Source organism: Otolemur garnettii, unplaced genomic scaffold, assembly GCF_000181295.1.
Source record: "Otolemur garnettii isolate 467f Iridium unplaced genomic scaffold, OtoGar3 scaffold00059, whole genome shotgun sequence".
NCBI classification, from domain to species: domain Eukaryota; kingdom Metazoa; phylum Chordata; class Mammalia; order Primates; family Galagidae; genus Otolemur; species Otolemur garnettii.
This window is the reverse complement of record NW_003852454.1, coordinates 5,679,133-5,689,318: the sequence shown is the minus strand read 5'-3', so window position 1 is coordinate 5,689,318 and position 10,186 is coordinate 5,679,133. Positions and strand designations below refer to the sequence as shown.

The 10,186-nt window shown below is 35.5% G+C and overlaps 1 protein-coding gene across 3 annotated transcripts in view; it reads right to left on the bottom strand.

The window, feature by feature from the left end:
- The window catches only part of EPB41L5 (erythrocyte membrane protein band 4.1 like 5), a 114,499-nt gene that overhangs the window by 64,738 nt on the left and 39,575 nt on the right, over positions 1 to 10,186 (bottom strand). For all 3 annotated transcript variants that reach the window (XM_003792637.3, XM_023514812.1, XM_023514813.1), the window contains exons 8-11: positions 9,832 to 9,952; positions 9,607 to 9,694; positions 8,723 to 8,811; positions 4,626 to 4,695 (exon numbers count right to left, since the gene is read on the bottom strand). In XM_003792637.3, the coding sequence (XP_003792685.1) occupies positions 4,626 to 4,695; positions 8,723 to 8,811; positions 9,607 to 9,694; positions 9,832 to 9,952 (368 nt within the window). The remainder of the gene's footprint in view (positions 1 to 4,625; positions 4,696 to 8,722; positions 8,812 to 9,606; positions 9,695 to 9,831; positions 9,953 to 10,186) is intronic.

The following is a 10,186-nucleotide window of genomic DNA, read 5'->3' as shown; positions in this document are numbered from 1 at the left end:
ATGGAGAAGAGATTCTTACAACACTAATATCTGACAAAGAACTAATACCAAGAATATATAAAGAATTTTTTTCAATTAAAAAAAGGCCCATGACCTAATAGAAAGAAGAACAAAAGACCTGAACAGGTACTTCATGAGACAGGATATCCAAATAGCCAACAAACACATAAATAAGTAGTTACCAGGGGAATTCAAATTAAACCCATGAAATGATTCTATTATACACCAGAATGGCTAAAATGCAAAGGACAGAATACCAAACATTAGCAAAAAATAAATTAAGAAATAAACATAAAACTAATGGAATTCTCATACATCCTTGGAGAAAGTGTAAACATGTATAAACACTTTTTAAAACAGTTTGGCAGTATAAATAAAAGCTGAACACACATACCTTAGTGTTCAGAACAGCATTCTTTTTAACAACTGAAAATTGAAAACTCAAATGTCCAACAACAGCAGAACGAATAACTAATTGTGACTCATCCACGAAATGGAATATATAACAATACAAATGAGCCAGCTACCACTACTCACCACAACATAACTGAAGTTCACAAATACAATGTTGAAATATAGATGCCAAACATAAAGAGAACATTTTGTTGGATTCCAATTATGTAAAGTTTAAAATGTAGGCAAAAACTGGGGACTCTGTATCTAGTATAAGGGAGATTCTATAATTTGGGAGATTTTATAATTTTATAATTATAATTCTATAATTTTATTTCTTAATCTAGGTGTTGGTCATACAGCTATATGTGAAAATTCAATAAGCTGTATAGCTAATGGTACATTTTTCTGAATAAAATAACTCAACAAAATTCATCAATGAAAACTAAATATAGATAAAAACAATGGAAAAACAATCTCAAAATAGGGAAACTTTCCTATAAAACAAAACCAAGCTATAGAACAAAACCCAGGGCTCGGCACCTATAGCTCAACCGGCTAAGGCGCCAGCCACATACACCTAAGGTAGCGGGTTCGAATCCCCAGCCCGGACCCGCCAAACAACAATGATGGCTACAACCAAAAAATAGCCGCGCGTTGTGGCAGGCGCCTGTGGTCCCAGCTACTTCGGAGGCAGAGGCAGGAGACTCGCTTGAGCCCAGGAGTTGGAGGTTGCTGTGAGCTGTGATGCCATAGCACTCTACCCAGGGGGACAGCTTGAGGCTCTGTCTCAAAAAAAAAAAAAAGAACAAAACCTAGAAACCATAAAACATTGCCAGTTCACCTACATAAGAATTTTAAAGTACATGGCAAAAAACCACAGATATTGAAAATAATTACACAAATTACACAAAATATTTACAATTTCTACCACGAAAGGCTAAATCTATAAAAAGGCCAACAACACAAAAACGCTTTGCCCACAAAAGACAGTTTAGAGAAAATATGAATGACACAAATACATGAAAACATGTCAGTATCACTTGTAATAATAGAAATAAAGCTCAACCTACAATGAAATTCCATTTTTCACTTTTGGATAAAAATGTTTGGTAACTCCCTCTGAAGAACAGGTTATAGTGCACTGATAATAGTATAACTTGATAGATGTCTGTCTATCCAGGACAAATGCACATCACCATTTAAGCCACCAATCCACCTCCAGGAAACCAGCCTCTAGGTATACTTGGCAAAGTACAAATCACTATACATATAATGAATAAATGCCAATTAGCTGAGAACAAATTAAATAAATAAGGGTACGTCAATTATACTAGAATACTATGCAGTTGCAGTTTTTTTTTTCTTTTAAATAGTAAGGACTACTTTATGGACTACTACTCATATGGAAAAGATTCCAAGCTATAATGTAAAGTTAAAGAGGGTAAGTTGAGAACAAGTAGAGTACAATATAAGCATGCTAACTACTGTGTAAAAGAATTGAGGTACACATTCAAAGGTACAAAACACCTTTGAAAAGATACACAAAAACTAATACTACGTTTGATCTAGATGGCATTAATTTTAAGATGCATTATTTTATGCCCCAAAAGGAATAGGTGTTACCAATTATTTTCTTATCACATAAAATTTTCTTCTGTAAAGACTGCTTTTAGATTTATATTCAATTATTATTTAATCACATATATGCTTACCTAAAAAGGAAATGGTAAAATAACCTATTTTCAAAAAAGGAGATTCAATATCTGCATCTTCTCAATCACTTGCAACTCATTTGTTGATGATATAATGATGTGTCCTCAAGAGATTTTTTAAAAATACTTCATTAATGTCTCTATGATTTTTCTGCAACCTGTGTGATAGCACAACCCTGTACAAGTATCTCATTATTAATACTTAATACTTTCAAAATTTATCCTTGCTTCATCTACTTTTAAGAATCTTTCTCCTGGCTTGGTGCCTGTAGCCCAGTGGTTAGGGCGCTGGCCACATACACCAGGGCTAGTGGGTTTGAACCTGGCCTGAGCCTGCTAAACAATGACAACTACAACAAAAAAATAGCCAGGCATTGTGGTGGGCTCCTACAGTCCCAGCTACTTGGGAGGCTGAGGCAAGAGAATTGCTTAAGCCCTAGAGTTCGAGGTTGCTGTGAGCTGTGACACCATCGGTCTACCAAGGGTGACGTTAGTAAGAATCTGTCTCAAAAAAAAGAGAGAATATTTCCCCTTAGATTCTGCTAAATAGTGCCTCTCACACTTCACTGTACTCACTACAAATCTTTTTTTTTTTTTTTTCATTTAAAAGTACACACAAATCTTGAGGATTTTTACTACACTCTTCTGATTAAGTAGTTTGGGATAGAGGATGTAGGAGATAAGACCAAGGCTCTGAACAGTAGAAGAGGTTGTTGCTTTGCAAGGAAACACAAAAGTGAAGTCATTCCCCAACATTATTATTTCGTTAATAAAGAATGTATATAACACAGATCTGTTTGAAAGCTTTTTCTGGAGTCAGAATAAATGCTGAATCAGTGTCACTCTCTGAAGCCACTTTAAACAGCAACTAAACTTTAATACCTAGTACTAACAATTACTATAACTCAATTTTTTCTATGACAAGTTCCTACATATGCAGGCAATGATAAGAACATCAACACTACTGCCTAGATGACAACAATTTTAAGGCACCACTTACTATAAAATGCATCCCAATATTTTAAAGCTGTTTAAAGATTTTTTAAAGTGTGGCTTAAGGCCAGGCACAGTGGCTCACACCTGCAATCCTAGCACTCTGGGAGGCTGAAGCAGGTGGAATGCTAGAGTTCAGGAATTTGAAACTAGCCTGAGCAAGAGTGAGACTCTGTCTCTACTAAAGGAAATGAGGATCTTGACCCCAAGAGTTACAGGTTGCTGTGAGCAATGATGACACCATGGCACCCTACCTGGGGCAACAGAGTAAAACTCTTATCTAAAAAAAATAAATTAAAACAGTAGGATTCCATTAGAAGATAAAAATCCCAATACTGGCAAACACACGTACTTTTAGCTTCTTTACCTTTTGCTTGTCACACTCCACGCTGGGATAACAAAAGCGCATTACTATTATAATAATGAGGAGGAAGAGAGGGTAAATTATGGACTAGCAACATGTAAAAATATGCCTATATATAATAAAAGCTGGACGAGAAACATGGGCAGCATTTTTAAGTGGGAGAAGTACAGCAATAAGTACCTAGGAAAGGAAAAGTGAAGAACTAGATTCAAAAAGAAATCTTTCTAGATTACAAAGTTGTTTAAACATAAAAACTGAATACTCACATATATACCATCTAGATTCAACAATTAACATTTTGCTCAATGTGTTTACCTTTATCTATATGCATATGTGTTAAAATTTGTTAAAACTTATCAGTCTGCATATAGTAAAAATTCTTGCCTTTCCCAGAATGTCATATAAGTGGAATCATTCAGTAGATAATCTTTGGAGTTTGGCTTCTCTTGCTAAGCACAATGCATCTGAGATGCATCCATGTGTGTATCAATTAAGAACTTAGATTTTAGCAGATGAAAAGGCAATCCTTAGTTCAAAAGTCTTTTCAAAAGAATATTAGATAGTCTGGGCAAGGTGGCTCACACCTGTAACCCTAGCACTCTGGGAAGCCAAGGAGGGTAGACTGTCTGAGCTCAGGAGTTCAAGACCAGCCTGACTTGAAGTAAGACCCTGTCTCTAAAAACAGCTGAGCATTGCGGCGGGTGCCTGTAGTCCCAACCACTTAGCAGACTGAGGCAACAGGATCATTTGTGCCCCAGAGTTTGAGGTTGCTGTGAGCTATGAAGCCATAGCACTCTACTAAGGACAACAAAGTGAGACTCTGTCTCAAAACAAAAAAGAATATTAGGTAGTTTTTTTTTTTTATTAAGTCATTCGTTCTTTTTTATTGCTTACTACAAAGTCACTTAAATGTAATTTTTTATATATCTCAGATATACTTATTATCATAAGAATAGGCTTTATATTATCTTTAATCTTAAAGACAGGTAACTTTATTTTTAGGATGGTGTGATTTAAGTCAGGAAATTCTTTAAAGCATTAATTATACTAAGTTTTTGTTCTACTGCTCTTTAAATCAATGAAGTATGTTCCCCCTTTTAGAAATGTAAGTTACCACATAACATAATCACTGTTAAATAAGCAAGCAATGTAATTCCTACCTGATCATCATCTTCTACAACCACCAGAGTTAATTTATTCTTCTTAAAATCCAATCTGGTTATCTTGGGCCTATAATAATGAGAACAACAGCCAGATTATAAATAAATGTCCTCCAAATAAAAAAAAAAAATTTTTTTTTTGGTTTTTATTTCAAGCACATATTTAATCACCTAACTTCTGAATTGAAAACTGATGGAAGGGTCTAAGTTATTTGTTCTGCCCACCAAAAAAGCCTCTAATCTAAAAGACAGCATAACAGTAAAACACAGTGTACATTTCAAAAGCAATCCCTATCACAAAGTTAAAACTGCACATATATTGGACATTAAAATTTTTAAGGAAAAAATAAAATAAAATAAAAAACTACATTATTTCACAGGCCCCAACTATGAAGAGATTTTTATAGCCCAGATCAAACTGTTTCAGTGTTAAAGCAGCAATACAGGCACTGGCCGCAGGAAAAACCACAAAGCTTCCAAAAAGGCATAAAGAAAAACATTGATTATGGTCTTCAACTCTATAGCAATTTTGATTTGAAGAAATGTATCCTAATAAATTTTATTTAAACCTCATTTTATGGCCAACTTTCCAACTCTATCTCCCTACCTGTACTAAAATTCTGAGCACCCTACCACACTCAAACTCTGTACTTCCATAAACTATGATTGTCAAAACAATGAGACACTCACTCCCACTGATAAATCTTTAAATACAGCTTAGATAAAATAGCTGTGAAACATAATTTGTTTATAACAGCTTTACAACAATAAGTAAATAAATGCATAACAGGAGGGGGAAGAGAGGAGATAACACTTATCTGTGTAAGAAATACTTACATAACACTCACTAAGTGCCAGGTACTCATCTAAGTGCTTTACAAGTATCAACTAATTAATTCTTACAACCACCTTATAAAGAGAGTACAAAAGGGCCTGGAAGCAAGCTAGAAGTGTCAGGGAATTAACAAGGAAGGACTAGAAAGAAAAATGCCCCAGCTTCCTCACTTATCAAGGGACAATTGCAAAGGTCTCCCACTTAAAATCTCTCAGAACACCTGAATGCAAAAATAAGTGAAATACTGTCTTCAACTTTAGAACAGAGAACCAAGAGATGAACCCAGCTACTTATCTCATTTGATCTTTGACAAACCTATCAAAAATATTCAGTGGGGGGAAGACTCCCTATTTAACTAATAGTGCTAGGCGAAGTGGCTGGCGACCTGCAAAAGACTGAAACAGGACCCCTACCTTTCACCACTAACAAAAATTGATTCTCACTGGATAAAAGATTTAAACTTAAGACATGAAACTATAAAAATACTAGAAGAGAGTGCAGAGAAAACACTTAAAGAAATCAGCGTGGAAGAATATTTTACAAGGAGGACCCCCCAGGCAATTGAACCAACACCAAAAACACATTACTGGGATCTGATGAAACTAAAAAGCTTTTGCACAGCCAAGAGCACAGTAAGCAGAGCAAACAGACAACCTTCAGAATGGGAAAGATTTTTTGCAGGTTCTGTTTCTGACAAAGGTCTGATAACAGAAATGCAACTCAAAACCACTTTGAGATATCATCTAACTCCAATAAGATTAGCCCACATCACAAAATCCCAAAACTACAGATGTTGGCATGGATGTGGAGAGAAGGGAACACTTCTTCACTGCTGGTGGGAATGCCAGCTAATATGACCCTTTTGGAAAAAAGTTTGGAGAACACTCACGGAACTAAAAGTAGACCTACTGTTCGATCCTGCAATTCCTCTACAAGGTATCTACCTAGATGATCAAAAATTACTTTAAAACAAAGACCTTTGCACCAGAATGTTTATTGCAGCCCAATTCATAACTGCCAAGACATGGAAACAACCCAAGTGTCCATTGACCCATGAATGGATTAACAAATTGTGGCATATGTACACCATGGAATGGTATACAGCCATAAAAAAGGATAGAGATTTCAAATCTTTTTTGTTTACCTGGATGGAGCTAGAACATATTCTTCTTAGTAAAGCATCTCAAGAATGGAAAATAGTATCCAATGTACTCAATACTACTATGAAACCAATATATAGTCACCTACATATTCACATGGATTATAAAATGTAAATATAGTCCAGAAAGTAGAAGGGAAGAGGAGAGAGAGGGGAGGAGAGGGTAGAGGCAGGAGGAGGGAGGGCATTTGGGGGGACCTTGCCTAATGTGCATGATGCAATGGTACGTTCCAAAACTATTTAAAAAAAAGAGTATAATTGTGATGGATATGTTAATCAGTTCAATGTAAGCATTTCACATTGTATACCAAATCAGTACACTGAACCCCATAAATGCATCTATGTACACAGTTATGATTTAATAAAAACAAAATAAAAGAAATAAGTAAAAAGAACTTAGGAGAAGATACAGGCACATAATTGAAAGGGATGTATGGGGTGTGGATATAGGGAGCCAAGAGTACTAGAAAAAACAAAAAGCTATGCAGAAAAAAAATGTAATGCCAATGTGAGATCAAAGATTTCAGGGTAGATCAAGAAAAAGCAGTTTTGCACAATGTGCTTTATTGAGCAGTGTTTGGACTGGGCGGCATGATAGGTGAGGTCCTTTACAGGTGACCTTCTCTGAGACAACAGCTACAAGGCCACCACCAGAGGGTCAGAGGGCAAAGGAATTTTCAGAAGAGGGGGGAAATCTGAGAAGGAGCTTAAGTGTTTCATGGATAATATTCAGTAGTAAATGGGAAGTACTTGGGTAAGAAAACTCAGAGGAAGCTATGGTTTAGGGTTCTTACATCTATAAGGTTTCTCTTATCTATAGCTAGCTGATGTTAAGGAGTCTAGTTTTGAGATATGCAAGCCAGACAGGCTCTAAATGGCCCAAAATAGGTATTAGGCTGTACTTAAAGCAAATGAATAAGTAAGAATTTGAGTTTAATGCCAGAGGCTTTGGGCTAACGGTTCTAGCCTGCTGTGAGGAAGTAGTTAGGAGCCACAGACTTATATGTCTGTAACACCAGTACACACCTATGCTCTGTGCTCGTTCTGCCACAGATGTAATATTGTAAAAACCCTACTAATTCTCAGCTTTTAGAACACTAGACAAAACCTGAAGGACTAAATTATGGTTGTAAAATCCAAGTAAAATCTATGCTTGATGTAAAAGTAAAAGGTAAATGTAATTTTAAACTATGGATGATAAAAGCTGAAACAGAAAGAGGAGCACAACTTAAAAGGAGGATTAAAGGCTGGGCAGAGTGGCTCACACCATAATCCTAGCACTTTGGGAGGCCATAGGTAGATCACATGAGCTCAGGAGTTCCAGGCCAGTCTGAGCGAGACTGAGACCCATCCCTCTACTAAAACCAGAAAAAAAAAACTAGCCAGGCATTGTGGTGGGCACCGGTAGTTCCAGCTACTCAGTAGGGTAAAGTAAGAAGATTACTTGAGCTCAAGACTTTGGGGTTGCTGTGAGCTATGATGCCAATAGCCCTCTATCCAGGGCCATAGAGTGTGTCTCAAGAAAAAGTCATAAAAGAACTAATATCTTCCTCTTATACAATAGGAAGAGACTACGGAGCAAGAAATACTAAAAACAGTGCCATAACCATCTGAAGGTAGGGAATGTTCATGTGAACATCTAATATATAAACATAAAGACATTTTGATATATCTTGAAAATTGAAGGAAAAGACAAGTGGAACCGTTTTTATTTTTAAAATTGGCTCTAGAGAATGGGAATAAAGGTAAGTAAAAGTACAACAGGACCCAGTTAGCTTTCACTTGTAAGTTTTTCAAAACTAATTTTGAAACTCTAGAACAGGCGTCCTCAAACTACGGCCCGCAGGCCACATGCAGCCTGCCTAGGACATTTATCCAGCCTGCCGGGTATTTTTGCCGCTGCTGCTTATCTTGCTTAGCAGCCGACTCATCCCGGGCCCCACAGTCCGGCCCTCCAACAGTCTGAGGGACAGTAAACTGGCCCCCTATTTAAAAAGTTTGAGGACCTTTGCTCTAAAGACTATGTGTTAACTTGATGTAGATATTTTCACTCATCTGAAAAACAACACAAAAGTAGTAACTCTGACACCAACTCTTGCTTACCAAAAAAATAAACCAATTTTGGTCTCTCCTTCAAAGACAAGGACTCCTGTTGGGGTCAGTCCCAAACTATAGTCATTACCATCTCTAGCCTAATTTAAGGAGAGAAAAGTGTGTTAGTTTTATTTATTTTTAAATGCATAAACTGAGTTTCACATTTTTACACATCTGTTTAATTTTTTTTGTCTTGAATCATATTAATTATATCCAGGCTAACATTAATATATAAGATGTTTTCAACAATTAGAACATCCAAAATAACATTCCCAGAAAAATGCACACAATTATTTTTTTTCTAGTCATTAAAACACTGTACCCTAAAAGTGAGCAGTTATACTCCTGCTACAAACTAAGTTTTTTCCAAGTTCTTCCTATGTTCTACTTATCACAAAGTTATATTTTTTAACATTATTTTCTTAAATCACAAATTTTAGAAAAGACTGCCTTTCTGGGAAACATTGCTAGTTAAACTAGAAATAACTTAAATGACTACACAAGTTGTCCTATGGTTTATCAAAGTCCTCTTAAGCTTTATGTTTGCAACTTTGCTTCTTGAATTATTTAAACAGCGCCTACTAGCTTAAGTTATATAAGGTAATTTGATATGAAACAAATACAAAATGGCTTAAAAGCTTAAAAACAAATAACAGCTTAAAAGGATTGAGGTAACTGTTCAGAGATATTGGTTGTTTCTTTTTTGTCTTATAATGAACCTTTCTCTAAGATTCTAGTTAATTCAGTATATTTAATCTCAACCCTCTGGCCACACATCCAAAGTACTCAATGCTAAATTATGTAAACTCCATGCCCTCCCTATACTGAAAAATTCCATAGTCATGATTCCCTAGAAATAAATTGCTCAAAATGCATCACAACACAGTTCTTACCTTGACCACATGCATATCAACCCCATACATTTCTAGCCATTTGGCTTTATTCAGATAATTAGTTTCAGCTTGGGCTGGTGTCTGACCTCTGAAATTTTAAATATAATTTTAAAAACAATAAATATTAAATGAATTATATACAAAGATAGAAATAGAAGAAAACAAGTAAAAAATAACTATTGAATATGAAATAACTATGTTCAAGTGTAATCAAATACCAAGTACCTGTATTCTCTCCATTTCTCAAAAATAGCCAGTTCCATCTCTTCAGTCTGGATGGGCACAAACCTGAATTCAGTAACAAGTTCCGGACTATGCTCAGCAAGATCACAGTCACCAAGTTCAGCTACAAACATAAGTTTCAGAAAGTTATATTTTGTAAATGCTAATAAGTTTATTTTCTGCTGAATCCATTTTCAAACTCATTTTATTAATAAATTGCTAAGAGTAGGTTCTTAACCCATAGAAATTAGTTAAGATTCAGACAATTCCCAAAAATAAATCTAGCTTAGATTTAGGACTTAATAATCCATACAAATATACCATCTTGATTCTTGGATATGCATTTTTTTTTTTTTTT